At 43.5% G+C, this 14971-nt stretch overlaps 1 protein-coding gene across 16 annotated transcripts in view; it reads left to right on the plus strand.

The window, feature by feature from the left end:
* The window catches only part of Ank3 (ankyrin 3), a 632326-nt gene that overhangs the window by 410599 nt on the left and 206756 nt on the right, over nucleotides 1-14971 (plus strand). For all 16 annotated transcript variants that reach the window (XM_085842859.1, XM_085842860.1, XM_029482226.2 and 13 more), the window contains 4 exons: nucleotides 3095-3196; nucleotides 3552-3650; nucleotides 3847-3945; nucleotides 10377-10475. In XM_085842859.1, the coding sequence (XP_085698985.1) occupies nucleotides 3095-3196; nucleotides 3552-3650; nucleotides 3847-3945; nucleotides 10377-10475 (399 nt within the window). The remainder of the gene's footprint in view (nucleotides 1-3094; nucleotides 3197-3551; nucleotides 3651-3846; nucleotides 3946-10376; nucleotides 10476-14971) is intronic.

Raw genomic sequence — 14971 nt, forward strand, 5'->3', positions numbered from 1 at the left:
AAGCCACAGAATAAATAAATAAGCCCATCCTTATATACCTGTACAGGCCTCTTTTTTTAAAAAAAAGTATTCTTGATTCCCAACTACATTTATGTGGACAAACAAGACAGATATGTATACCTTGGGTTGGACGTGTGTGTGTGTGTGTGTGTGTGTGTGTGTGTGTGTGTGTGTGTATGCCTGCCTTGGTGCTTATATTACTACAACAAAACACCATGACTTGGTAAAGCAAGTCGAGAAGGAAAGGGCTTATTTGGCTTACACTTCACTGGAGGAAGCTAGGGCAGGAACTCAAGCAGGGCAGGAACTGGAGCCAGGAGCTGATACAGAGGCCACGGAGAGGTGCTACTTACTGGCTTGCTTCCCCTGGCTTGCTCAGCCTGCTTTCATATAGAATCCAGGACCACCAGCCGAGGGATGGCACCACCCACAATGAGCTGGGCTCTCCCACATTGGTCACTAATTGAGAAATGCCTTACAGCCAGATCTTATGGAAGCCTTTTCTCAACTAAGGTTTCCTCCTCTCAGATAATTCTATTTTGGGTAACAAGTTGATATCATAATAGCCAGCACAGTGTGTGACAGTTAAAAGGAGAGTATTAATTCATAACTTTCACTTATCGGCAAAAAAAGCCAACTGTGGTGGTTTGATAGAATGGTCACTATAGACTCTTGCATTTAAGTGCTTGGCCATGGGAAGTGGCACTATTAAGAGGTGTAGCCTTGTTGGAGGAAATGTGTTACTGTGGGGGCGGGCTTTGAGGTCTCCTATGTTCAAGCTACTCCCAGTGAGGCACACAGTCTCCTCCTGCTGCCTGTGGATCTGGATGTAGAACTCTCAGCTCCTCCAGCACCATGTCTGCCTGCACACTGTCATGCTTGCCATCATGATGACAATGGACTGAACCTCTGAACCTGTAAGCCAGCCGTAATTAAATGTTTTCCTTTATAAGAGTTGCTGTGGTCATGGTGTCTCTTCTTAGCAATAGAACCCTAAGACATCAACCTTCTGATAGTACTATAGTGTTCTCTGAATGCCCTGGAACTTCCTGACTCTGTCACAATGTTTTATTTCTGGTATCTGTCTTGGTGTCATGGCAGAGTCTCAAGCCATGATGGCTGTAGCTGTTATTGCCTCAGAAGCTTCTTCTGTTATTCTAAAAATAAAGTTGATTATTAGTTATTTCTATACAACATATGTATGTATTGATTCAGTCACAAAACCTTTACAGGCATCTGTATGTCCCGGTTGCCGTTAGTTAAAGGGAAATAGAAAGATGGACATCACACACAGGGTCTCTTCCTTGCTTATGGAACCTCAAGAGGGCCCATGATTGGCACCTCCTTAAGGTTATAGTTTTGAAGTAAGGAGTTTTATTTATTGACAGCTACTTTTTCCAAGAAGGGATGGCCCTCTGGACAGATAGCAGCTCTGGGAACATGTTTAGTCATCCCAAAGGGGTGTCAGTGGCACCAAAGGTGGTATGCATTGGACAGTGAGCAGAGTGGGCCCCACAAAAGGGCCACTCAAATCAAAATGTTACTAGTGGTGAGACTTCTAAGAAGATGGTATCTAAGGGATATTCCCCCAGAGTGAGGCATACTGTGACATAGGGGAGGATGATGGGGTTTCTGGGGGGCAGTGGCCCCTCTTTGGGAGGTCACTTATTTACACCATAGAACGAATGGCCCTTTGGCAGGCTGGAACTTACCTTCATCTTGGCTACAGTGCAAGACTTGAATGGGTACTGCTGAAAGACCACCATCTTGGTGGCTTTCTAGGCTCACAGTTTCTAATCTGCCCCTGCTTGTTCCAGAGGGGCTTCTGGTTCTGTGTGGGAAAGGATGGGTATTTTAAAACCTATGCTTTTGTGTCATGAGTGCCCAGCACCAGGTGGAATGGATATGTTTGTTGGGAGCCCCAAGCACCTTGACCAGGCTTCACAGATGGAGAAATATTTGACAAGGGCCTTTGAAGGAGATGGTCCCTATGAGGTTAGAAGACATAGTCTTCTTAGAAGCCTTTTCCTGCATGGTTGTGTTTCAAACTGGTGGGGAGATAGTTCTGGATGAAGTTTTATGAAAACCTGCTCTGGCTTGCAATGCACCCGACTGGCTCCCTCCTGCATTTCTCAGGCCCATCTTTGCTGAGGTTTCTTTCCAGCACTATGTTGCCCTTTTTCGATGGCTGGTGGCTTCCCCAGCCTTTGTTGGCATTAGAAATGGGTAGTGTTCAGAGAGATAAATTTTCAGAGAGAGACCTGTCTGTCTCATTTTCTGCTGTGTTTAGATATTGAATGCCTCTCCTGAGAGAGTTCTGCAGGCTGTGGCCAAAACTTAGCTTGGAAACCTGTAGGAAATCCATGTCGTGGCTGCATGATTTTCATATGGAAAAAAACACGTCCTCAGCATGGGATGGAGTCCCATAGGCACCATGGTGGAAAGTTAGCCACTGGATACTTAGCAGCCCACTGAGACAGTGTGAGAATAGGAAACATGCCCCTTGCTTTGGGAAGACTGGCTGCAATGAATCCATGAATATGGAATCGGTGGCGAACTTCTGGTAGAGAGCAGCTGGGTCTTCATAATGTGATGATGAAGCAGTTTTCCCTGGAGATTGTATATTGACTTAAGGTGGTTACATTTCATGAGAAATTATCAATCTCAATGCAGAATAAGTTGGGATATCTCAAAAGGGATAAATTGGTGTGCTTGGAACTTTTTTCTATGAGTGTGTGTGAGTGTTTGCCTGTGTGTCAGTATTTGTGTATGCTTCATGTGTTTCTGGTGCTCACAGAGACCAGAAGAAGGCATTGGATCCCCTAAAACTGTTACAGATGGTTGTGAGCCACTTTGCAGGTTCTGAGAATCAAACCTGAGTCGTCTGTAGGAACAGCCAATGCTCTAAATTTCTGGGCCAAAGAGTATGCCCTATTACTCTGACTTATTAGAAAATGTTACAGTGTTTCCATATAAGACAGTCCAATGCTTTCCTCCTGTTTTACACCATTGGCTGGGTATGGCTGGGTACATGTACACGGGGCACATTAGCCAGCTTTGTCACCACAATACTTTTTCTTCTTTCTTCTTATAGTCTGATGCCAACGCAAGTTACTTAAGAGCAGCTCGGGCGGGGCACCTGGAAAAGGCCCTTGACTACATCAAAAATGGAGTGGACGTCAACATCTGTAACCAGGTCCGTTGTGGTTATTGTTACAATTTGCTATTTTTGTTAAAACTAGTAGATTCCTTAAAGCTTCCCTTAGCTATTTGGCAAGATCTTTCTCCACTTGTCAGGAGGTTGGGTTCGTTGTTAAATTTTGTCAGCCCAATGTTATCCAATTAGTCTCCATCAAAGGGATGCCATTCGGTGACCAATGGCTGATAGTAATGGACCACCCTCCCTAGTTCTCACATTTTATTTCTGGTCCACATTCCTGTGCTGCACTCACATGGGTGACTCCAGTAGGGGGCTAACTGAGGAGCGGGTGGCGGGCTGTGGACTATTGAGAACTCTGTTTTCAGTTCACTCTCCTTTCTCTTCCCATCAGAATGGATTGAATGCACTCCATCTTGCTTCCAAAGAAGGCCACGTGGAAGTGGTTTCTGAGCTGCTGCAGAGGGAAGCCAATGTCGATGCAGCCACAAAGGTCAGTGCCTCGGGCTTGGTGCCTTTGGTGACACTTGTCCAGGTCTGTAAAGGGTCAACCGTCCATATGAAGAAGAATACCATTCTCCTGAGCTGCCAGCCCTTCAGCTTCATCATCTGTAGCTTCATCATCTCTGCCTCACAGAGGCATTGAACAACAGGCTAGGAGCTCATGTGTCTTCCCTCTCGTTCCACAGAAAGGAAACACGGCCTTGCACATCGCATCTTTGGCTGGGCAAGCAGAAGTGGTCAAGGTCTTGGTTACGAACGGAGCGAATGTCAACGCACAATCTCAGGTGAGTTTACAACCGTATTGCAAAGGACTGACTGTTATTTACCAGTATGACTTCTTGACCAAGCGTTTGTTTGAGTTACAGGTCAGCTAAGGGCACGTCGCTTGCAGGCCTGTTTTATCAAGTAGTTATGAGAGTTTAAATGTATCTTCGTTTACAATTTATGTTTCGAGAGGTAGAATTCTCAACCATGGCCAACCTGTGAAAGGCCATGACTGACAGCTGTGAAACAAATAAAATGCAAAGCAAAAGAAAACAAAAACCCAGAAATTTAAAAATTCCCCACACTTTAAAATGTTTGACTATTTGTGCTGAATAAGTTCTCCTATCATCTCTCTAGACCGTCATATGAGGTCCTAGAAAAAGCGCCATAGACTACCTACTATCTTAATCTTTGTCTTTGAATCTAAAAGAAAAAAAAATAGCTTTTGTACTTTACTGGGTTTCAAACAGCAGGTACTCATCATCCACTCGTTGACATTAGCGTGGCATCATCAAAGGCTGTGTAGCAAAGCAGACATCTGGTAAGGCAGCAGAGTCCACAGAGGACTGTTGTAGACATTTTAAATTCCAATCCAGGATTTCTACTCCACATTTGACCATTTAATTCCTGGATGAAAGACACACACAGCCTTTATAGTTACAATAAAATTATTATACTTAGTTATCATGTGGATGTGTGTGTTTGCTCTCTGGTGGAGGCCAGAGGACAACCTTGGAGAGTCAGATCTCTCCTGCCACCATGTGGGTCCTGAGGCTTGAACTCTGGTCATCAGGCTTGGAGTTAATTGTCTCACTCACTCTCACAATGACTCAAAGCACACTTTATTTTTTATTTAGATTCCCAATGGCCCTTTGGTCTCCCTGTTAAATGTCCTGGGCTCATTACCTTTGGGTATCTTTGGCTGATGAATCTCTACCTGAGGCATCTGCAGACTCACGATGACTAACAGCATTAGTGTAAGAGCTTTGGTCCTAATGACCATCAATGTCAGGGAAGTCAACATACTCAGCCCACAACTGCAGGGTCCCTCCATCATTTGCTCCTCTTGTTCCTTTGTCTATGAGAAGTTTGCTTTGAACAATCATGCTTTTCCAGAAAGGAACAATATAAAATTAAAGTTTAGTGAATATACTTTCAGATATTATTAACAAGCCAATTACAAAAGAAAATGAGAAATGTGTGCTTTAAATATATAATTTTTTAAGTTAAGTTTATTTTTGTGAGGGGAGAAGCCATGTGTGAGCTAGGGCATACACGTGGGAATTAGATGACAACTGGTCAAGTCAGTTCTTCCCTCCCATTCGTGGATCCCAGGGATCCAACTTAGGTTGTCAGGATTAACAGCAAACACTTTCACCTGCTGAGCCATCTCAATGGCCTACATCATACTTTGCCCCCAAAAAACATTGCTGCAGTTTTGCCTACGGAAACACAGTGAGCAGTGAGCAGCGAGCGATGAGATAATAGGACGAGTCTTGAATCCATTTCCAATCAGAATATCTCCTTCAAATCCTGCACACATTCCTGATTATGTCCAAGGGCAGCCACAGCTATAAACCTAGCATCAGTAAGTGGGAAAGCTGTGGTCGAGATGAATGAAGCCTAAATCCGTTTTAATTTCAATTTGTACACGTTCCACACTGATGATGCCGTAGGAGAAAGAATGGAGCCTGTGAAGTCCTTCTCCTCGCAGCTGTGCCCGGGGATCCCCGTCACACACACACACACACACACACACACACACTCACATTCACACTCCTCCATCTGGAAACCTGACCTTGTGTGCCTCCTGAGCCATGCTGTGGCTAGAAGGAACAGGGAGGTGACCTTGCTTCAGAGCAACTCTTAAGCAGGAACTTTACATAGACTAAAAGTCAGCAATGGCCTGAAAGACGACGCTGCTCAATGGGCAAAGCGTTTACTAAGCATGCATAGAGCCCCGTGTTCAATCCCAGCATCACATTAACTGTGCGTGGCGGTTCATGGTTCTGATCCCGGCATTTGGGAAGTAGAGGCAGAAGGATCAGAAGTTCAGGGTCCTCTGTGTTGATATACCAAGTGCAAAGCCAGCCTGGGCTACATAAAACTCTGTCTTAAAAATAAATAAAATGTTTCTTTAAGTGGAAATTTTATTCATGCGCTAACAAACAAAACATGGAAATGTTCACACTCAAGAAAGATAGACTGGTATGCAGGAGCATGCCTGAAATCTCAGCACATGGGAGGCCGAGGTAGAAGGATCCTGAGTTCTAGATTGGGGAAGGAAAGAGAGATGGGGAGGGAGAGGAGGGGGGGGGGAAGGTGATAGGTTTCTATGTGGAAAGTCACCTACAAACTCTTTCTTCTTCAGATATCATAAAGGTACCTCCTTGCTGAGGCTGAAGCCTTCAGTTCAACCCCAGGCCCCTCATGGTGGAGAGAGAGAACTTGACTCTTACACATTGTCCCTCAGCCTTCCCATGCAAACATGCACGTGTAAGCACATACATGCGTGCACACACATACACACACTAATAATACTACAAATATAAACATTTCCTTATAATCTTTAAAAAGAAATAGTTGAGAATCCCTTCCCCTCCTTGAATCTTTAGTTAGTTAGTTAGTTAGTTAGTTAGTTAGTTAGTTAGCTAGTTACATCCCAAACACTGTCCTCCCTCTCCTCTCCTTGAACCTTAGTAACAATGACACAGGCCAGCATTGCAACCCTGTTCTTGTGCATTTGAACATTATAATTAAAGCCTAGGGTTTTTTTTGTTTTGGTTTTTTTTTACTTTATTTTGGTTGTGAGCTGAGCTTTTCCTGACTGGGTCATCTCTCCAGCCCTACATTTATTTTTGTTGTTGTTGTTTGGGAGTTTTGTTTGTTTTCTTTAAATGAGTTTTGGTCATTGCCTTCATCTCATGTCTTAACAATTGTCAAATTCTTCCTTAAAAAGGCTTTACATTCCCATAACCTCTGTGCTATACCTTAGGGGAAAAGAATTAGACCAGGGAGATGGCTCAGCAGGGAAAGAGTCAGAATTCTCAGCACCCACATAAAAGCCAGACAGGAATGAGAACCCACCTGGAGTCCCAGCACACTGGAGGGGTGGCATCAAATCACCAGAGCAAGCTGGTTAGCTAGACTAGCCTACACACACACACACAGACATACACACACACACATGCACACGCACGCGCTCACGAGCACACACATGCATACATGCACACATGCAATACACCATTGGCTAACTGAATTGTAATTATAAAGAACTCATTTCTTTTTAACCTCTTAGTGTTTTGCACTGAATACAACAGTAATACATGGTGTTTACCATTTAAGACAAACTGCTCAGGTAAAAATTACTGACTTCCCATTTCTCTCTCATCCTTGACTGCATCCAAAGGCAGAGCTGACTGGTTATACAGGCAGGGTCTGTTTATGGCAGTATTTTAGTTATGGAGATATTTTGAATGAACAAGTTCCTTTACTTGTTTTAACAAAGGACAAAATACCTCAAGTCAAATGTGATCTTTTGGGTACCCTTGAGGGTTTACCCCACATCCTGATGACCCCTGTGTTAGAAGAACCAGATTCTCATAGCCAGACTCTGACTTTTGACCTTTAATCTGACTTTCACAGAACTTGGTGTCACACAGGCTCCAGTGAAATACTTTACTGTGTAGGAGTTGGCCATGATGAAGGGCCATCCTTCAGGCATGAGATAGTTTTGTGGAGTTAGTTTGTTTGTTGTTTTTTGAGTGTGATGGAACATGCCCCCACACTCCTCCGCAAAGTCCTTAGTCTGCAGATTTGCCTGCATGTGTAATAACCCCACTGTAGACAATGAGAGCGGAAGGTATGGGAGATAATAGATAAAATCAGATTTTAAATAGCACACTGTGTCTTAAGCTGCCCTTCCCTGGGGGACTTCAATCTACTGTTGCCACAGAGAGGAAAATGTAAACTGAGCTCCAACGTGTTCCTGTCTTAACTGGCTCTAGTTTGATGGTTTCCTACTTTTTAAGCAAATCTGAAAATGGAGAAGAAACATCTTTCTCAAATCTGGCCATCCCCTGGGTCCAACTGCCTTCTCACCAACAACCACTGATAGTTTACATGCTGCCCCATGGTGGTACCATGAGTCATGGGTGGTGCCTTAGGCCTCAGGGCTAGTTTAATGGCAAGATTTTTTTTAGTCAGTCTCTTCAAAAGATACTTGTAGATTCTTTATTGATAGATAATATGTATATTAGATCATTGGAATTACTTGGATTAAAAGAGCAAAAGAAATTTCCGAAGAGTTTATTGGCTTTGGATTTGGAGACCTTTGAGAACAGAAGGCTAAGGAGGAGAGGGAAAGTTCTGGGAAGTTGATCATTGGAGTAGAGGGCAGGAGAACCTAGCCAGAGCCAAAGAATCAAAGAGCCAAGACAACATCCCTTGAGGTTGCTGGTGGGGACTGGGGAGAACACAGTACAGGAGAGAAAACTAAAAGGCAAACAAAGATAGCTCATCTACATGTCTACAACATCATCAGCGAGAAGCAGACCCATCCGTCTCAGCGTCCAGCCAAGACAGGTCCTAGCTGCTCAGCCCTATATAACCATAAATCAGAATGAAATTAGAAAGAGCCAAAGGGACGCCCTCCAATGGCCTGCTTCCTCTCACCAGACCCTGTTAGGTTCTTTCTAGGCTCTGCCCAACAGTTGCCTGGCAACAGCCAGCTAGGCAGGCTTGCTATAAAACACAACAGACCCTACCCCGACATTCTCCACCACCTCCCAAGAGTGCCATCAAATACAGATCTGTAATGGATTCACCCACGGATTGCATTACAGATCTCATGATCCAATGTCTTCCCAAGGCCCTCGGAATATTTAAATAGGAATCAAGTCTTCAACCATAATCCCCGAGGGCGGGGGGGGGGGGGAGGGGATGGCATTTGGTTTTGAAACTGGAACATTCTTGTAAGGGAAGGAAGCACAAAAACATTTCATCAGCCCAGATAACATAAAGAGAGTAAGACCCTTCAGGGCTGCATACTGTGTGATCTCATTCATATGAAATGTCTGAAATAAACAAAGCCACAGACACAGGACAGAGATGGGAGGTTGCCAAGGTTATAGAGAAAGGCAGATGTCGAAAATTGGTACCAACAGGTGCATGATGAGGGATTAGTGGGGCAGCATTTCACCGTGGTTCTTGCCCAGCAAGGCTCTCATCCCACTTCTGTGAGCACTGAGCTGTATATTTTATGAGTTTTATGGAGTGACAGTTCAGTGTCAATAAACACATAGTTTTAGGAATCAAAAATATGTGGACAGGAACAGGAATGTCACTTTTGGAAAAGACCAGTTTCTCTGGTCTTAGTGCTAGAAAGGCAAGAAGCTCTGTCTTAGGGTTTTGCTGGTATGATCAGACACCATGACCGATGCAGGACATTTAATTAGGGCTGGCTTACAGATTCAGAGGTTCAGTCCATTATCATCAAGGTGGGAGCAGGGCAGCATCCAGACAGGCATGGTGCAGGAGGAGATGAGAGTTCTACATCTTCATCTGAAGGCTGCTGGCAGAATCCAAGCAGCTAGGATGAGGGTCTTATAGCCCATACCCACAGTGACACACCCACTCCAATAAAGCCATACCCCCTAATAGTGCCACTCCCTGGGCCATGCATGTACAAACCATCACAAGCCCTAAGCCAAAGGGGGAGCCAGGCACAGTGGGATAACACACCTGTGACCTCAGCACCCGGGAGGGAAAGGATTGGAAGTTTAAGGCTAGCCTCAGCTATGTAGTAGATTCTAGGCCAACCTAGGGTACATGAGACCTTGCCTCCAAAGAAAAGGAAAGGGGAAGTAGTTGTGGGGAACAGTTGCACCCTGCCATGTATTTTGCATGAGAGTCTTTCTTTGGTTTGTGAAATAACATCTGTCATATGTTTGAAGTAATTTAAAGTTAAAATAATTTCCTTCCCAAGCTGGAACTCTCTGAAGTGCCTCCTTTTAAATGAAAACAGTACATCTTTCTTTGCAATCGATGATTGATGCTTGAACTGCTGAATCCATTTTCCTCTGTATCCTTGCGGCAGCTAGTAAGACATTTCACTCACGGTAGTACCTCCAACACAGTTGACGACAGATATACAAGTAGGCTTGTTCACCTATGGTGCATAAATTGCTAGAAGTTTCTTTAAGACTATTGACTGTGAATACTAACCCTACCTTTGTGTGACTAGCAGTCTAATTGTGATTATGATCGTGAATTACATACACTTAAATAATGACCGTGGTACGGGCTGCCGTGCTCGATTCTCTAATGACTCTTAAGTGTTTGCAATGAAGGATTATCGACGTCATTTTGTGTGAGCACCGCTCGAGAACATGTATGCTTGGTGCCAGCTCAGCAGAGCAGCTCACAGGACTCTTATTTTTTTCTTTTGCAGAATGGCTTCACACCATTGTATATGGCAGCCCAGGAGAACCACCTGGAAGTCGTCAGGTTTCTTCTGGACAATGGCGCCAGCCAAAGCCTGGCCACAGAGGTGAGGCACTGTCTATTCTTCCGTAGTTGAGCCCATGTATTCAAAAGGCTTTTTGTAAGCCCAGAGCTAAGAATGTTCTTACCGTTGTTGTTGGGTGTTTAACGTGTTGACTTTTTTTATGAGATGCCCTAGAAACTCTAATCTTTGAAAGTTCTCTCATTGTACAGATATTCTTTATCTACACAAGTTCCTGGTCTACCGTATAATTAAACTATCATTTTAATTCTTAACATATTTTATTAATAATAATTTTTGCTTCTTAATAATCTTGCCTCCAAGGCAACCATTGTTTTAATGAATAATAACCATAAATGTGGGTTTTTTCCAGACTAGTGTTAGGCTAATTACAATAATTGAATATATATATATGTATATAAATGAAATTAATTTTGCTTAATCCATACTTCCAAATAAGACTATTACACACATTTAACTACCCATTAACAGTGATATTTGTTGAGGGGACTATCTTCTACTTTATTGAATAGAAAAATCACTTTAAAAATGAAAATGATGTAAGTATCTGGAGCTGTATTAGGAAATGTAGATTTTTAATCTAACAGTGGGCACTGTCATCACTGATCAAACATATCACTTGAAATCTGTTGCTAATAGTAATAGTAAAGAACTGATACTTGCATATTCTTCACTTTTAATTCAACAATGAACTCTAGTCAATAGTCAGTTAGCTCACCACAAAGCCACCACTCCAGCCAGGAGGCTGGTGTGGCTTCTAAGTGGCACAGGAAAGAAGGAACGGTATGGGAGACTGGGTGTTTCTCAGCCCAGCCAATGAAGGAAGAGACAGTTCATACAGACAATGACCAATGGGACATGAACTCTTATCAGGTGAAGAAGATCGGGTCTTTGGGCCTGGAGTTTCAATGGGAAAAGGTGGTGGAGAGGAAACCAGAGCTACCCTACAACATTGTTGCAACTGATAAGCAGGTGCAGCGAAGGTGCAACACAGGTGCAGAGCAGGTGCTGAGCACCTGGTGGTCTCCAAAAGTTAACAATTGTGTCATTTGTGGAAAGACTTCTTGTTGTGTTTTATAAAAAAAAAAAGAAAAAGAAAAAGAAGTCAGGGATATGTTTGGTGGAGGTGTTACATGGGAAAAAGGGATGCCTTCCGGGCCCATGCTGAGGCATCCCTTTCCTCCTGAGGTACCAACCAGAAGATAGTATAGTATAGAGTTTATTTAGGGCATGAGTAGGGGAGTTGTGGGGATAGTAGAGACAGAGAAAGAATAAAAGAGAGAGAGACAGAGACAGAGACACAGAAAGAGACAGAGATGGAGACAGAGACAAAAAGAGAGACAGGCAGAGGGAGAGGTAGAGACCAGCTATGAACATGTGGAGGGATGGGGGGGGGAATGGGGAGAGAAAGGACAGGAGGAAGAGAGAAAGGGAGTAAGAAGAGCAAGAGAGTGAGGAGTGGGCTAGTGAGTCAGGCACACCTGGCTGTTGCCAGGTAACTGTGGGGCGGAGCCGAGAAGAAATGCCAACACTTTCTGTTACAGATAAAGACTCTAAGAATAGTATGCAGGACTGTTCGTGTAACTCATACTAACGGTTTCTAAACACTGAAGGAAGCCTAAGGATGCACCGATGGAACACTCATCAGTGAATGTCAGTATGCCCGTCTGACGGTCTGCTACCCAGCATTATTGAAAATGAGCACGACTATGTGTACAGATGGAGCACTCATCAGTAAATGTCAGTATGCCCGTCTGACGGTGTGCTACCCAGCATTATTGAAAATGAGCACGACTATGTGTACACATGGAGCAATGTGTCCACGGCGGGCGCATTCTTATCCCCACCTCAAACCTCACTCTGCACCCTTCCCTTCTGCCTGGGACTTCATCATGAGAATCTATTCTTAGATCTAGTTAAGAACTGGTTACTTTGAGCTGGAGAGATGGTTGTGTGGTTAACATCACTGCCTGCTCTTTCAGATGACCCAGGTAGTGTTCCCAGCACCCACAAAGTGACTCAGGATCACCTATAACTCCAGTTTCAGGGAAATTTGATGCTGACTTTTGTGGACACTGCATGCACCTGGTCCATAATACAGGTGCGAACAGAGCAGGCAATAAACCTAAAATAAAAATAAATATATATTTAAAAATAATAATAAAGAGGTAGTAAGTGTTATCTTTTAGGAATTTAACTTTGTCTTAGTTTGTTTTTCTTTCTTCTTTCTGTGATTAAAGACCATGGCCAAAAGCAATGTAAGGGGAACAGGGTATAAACAGGGTATATTTCACCTCACACATGTAGTCTATAATGGAGGAAAGTCAGGGCAGGAACCTGGAGGCAGGAGCTGACTCAGAGGCCATAGAGGAAAGCTGATAGCTGGCTTTCTCCCCAGGGCTTGCTCAGACTATTTTCTTACACGGCCCAGGACCACTAGCCCAGGACCACCAGCCCAGGACAATACCATCCTCCTCCCACATCAATCATTAATCGAGAAGATGCTCGCACAGACTTGTCGATCGGCCAATCTGACGAAGGCACTGCTCAATTGAGGCTTCTCTTCTCAGATGACGTTTGCTTGTGTCAACTTGACAAAAAAACAAAACAAAACAAAACAAAACACCTAACCAACACAAATTTTATCTTATTGTTTGTTAGAGGCTTTTTTGTTTGTTTGTTTTGTTTTTTATGTCATGGTAGGGCTCATTAAGATTAAATTGATGAGAATAGTTACCAAAAAGCAAACACTAGAATTTCCATATCTTGTATGAAACACGATTTCATGGTTAAGAATGTCCCAAAGTAGAGGTCCTGTCTCCGTGGCAAGCAAGCCTGTCCTGTACAGAAGGGCTGAACAAATGGAACATGAAGCAACCGGAAAGGCACGTGTGTGCCGTGACACCTAGTTAAACTGACTGTGAGCACACATTCGGAGGCTGCGTTCAGTCAGTGGCTTTATCCACCTTTGGACAAACAGCTGACTACTTTCTAAGGCTCTTTCCTGCTATCCCATTTTTTAGTTTTTAATGGAACAGGCAGTAGAGCAGAGACCCCTATCTTTTAATACAAGTCACATCAGTGTCTTTACGTGGGTTGCCCTCACAGTCTGTCTAGATAAGATCTGATTGGCCACAGACAGCTGATCCTTCAGGTGAATAGTTTCCTCCTATTCTTTTAGTGTTAGCGACCCAGAGAAAATCCATATGAGTAAACACTGAGTAAACTCTTTTGTTCATAAGCCATTCAAGATGCAATGTTGCTTTCCGATTAGCTATCCTTATTAGCATCCCTTAGACACAGCTCCATGTAGGGAAGGCAGCTGAAGGATAGGTTAAATAGCAGATTTTTAAACAGGATTTTAAAATGACTAAGGGTCAGACCGAATTTCTTTTTCTCATCTCTCTTCTTGGTGATGCTCAGGGCTGAACTCCATGCCAAACGCCCGCTCTGCTGCTGAGCCACGGCTCAAGGGTTTGAGGTGGCTGTGCTGAGGAAGTGTTCTTCTCATTTCTACGCTCTGCATATGTCATCTTTTGCAGTTGTTGCTCCAGTTTGTGTTTCGCCATTCGGAAGCATGAGGTTAAATGTGGTTGTCTCATCACAAGCAATCATTAAACCCTTGGTTAGCATCACTCCCACCACAAGACATTGATGCTGTGGTGACGGTGATGATGTGGCCTGTACCCACTGGGGCCAAGCTCTACTTTCAAGAAGTTTGGCCACGTTTCCTTTCTGACTTGACTTCTCTCGAGAAGTCAAGCAAAACCAGAGCTGCAAAGTTTAGCAATTAACACCTCAAATCAGGTGGGGGGTGAGGGAGGGTCGCTGGGTCCTTAATTGGCTTATGCTAGAATTGCACGATCTTTTTGGTACTAATAGGATTATCTGCTGTGCGGTTTTTCTAGTGCAAATTCCTTCCTGATGCCTGAGCTCTGTGGCTTGCAGTTTGGACCAGTGAAGACAGAGCTCTTGGTTAAGGCTCAAAGCAAACCTACTCTTACCTTGCTTCAAGGTTTTCAGCAGGGTGCAGAGATGACTCTTCATACAGATATTCTTTTATCACATGCATCCTCAAAACAAATGCATGGCGTTTCTGGATGGAGCAGGCAGCAGTGCCTGGTGTGCGCTGGACCTCAAGTTTAACTCACCTGTACTGTTTCAATCACAAAGTACAAAGAAAAGAAAAACTCCATACATGAGTACACTGGGATGTTTATGAAAATGACTCTTGAATAGATCCTCGTGTATATAATAAATAATCTTATATACATTAACATAAACACATTAATATATAATCATATATTAAAAGATTAAGAAGTAGTCTTTTTTTTTAATTATATTATGCTGTAGTCTACACTCCATGTGCATAGGGATGAAGCTGTGATTTCATCTTGCTGTTATCTGGGTTCTGTCCTGCTTGCTGTCTCACTAAAAATTATAGAAGTACCCTTCTATAATCTCAGGAAGGGAGAGAGCAAGTAGGAATTCCTGCACCCACCCTCGGTTAGTGGTGAAAC

This window comes from Mus caroli, unplaced genomic scaffold (genome assembly GCF_978045245.1).
Source record: "Mus caroli unplaced genomic scaffold, Mus_caroli_1 scaffold_9, whole genome shotgun sequence".
NCBI classification, from domain to species: Eukaryota; Metazoa; Chordata; class Mammalia; order Rodentia; family Muridae; genus Mus; species Mus caroli.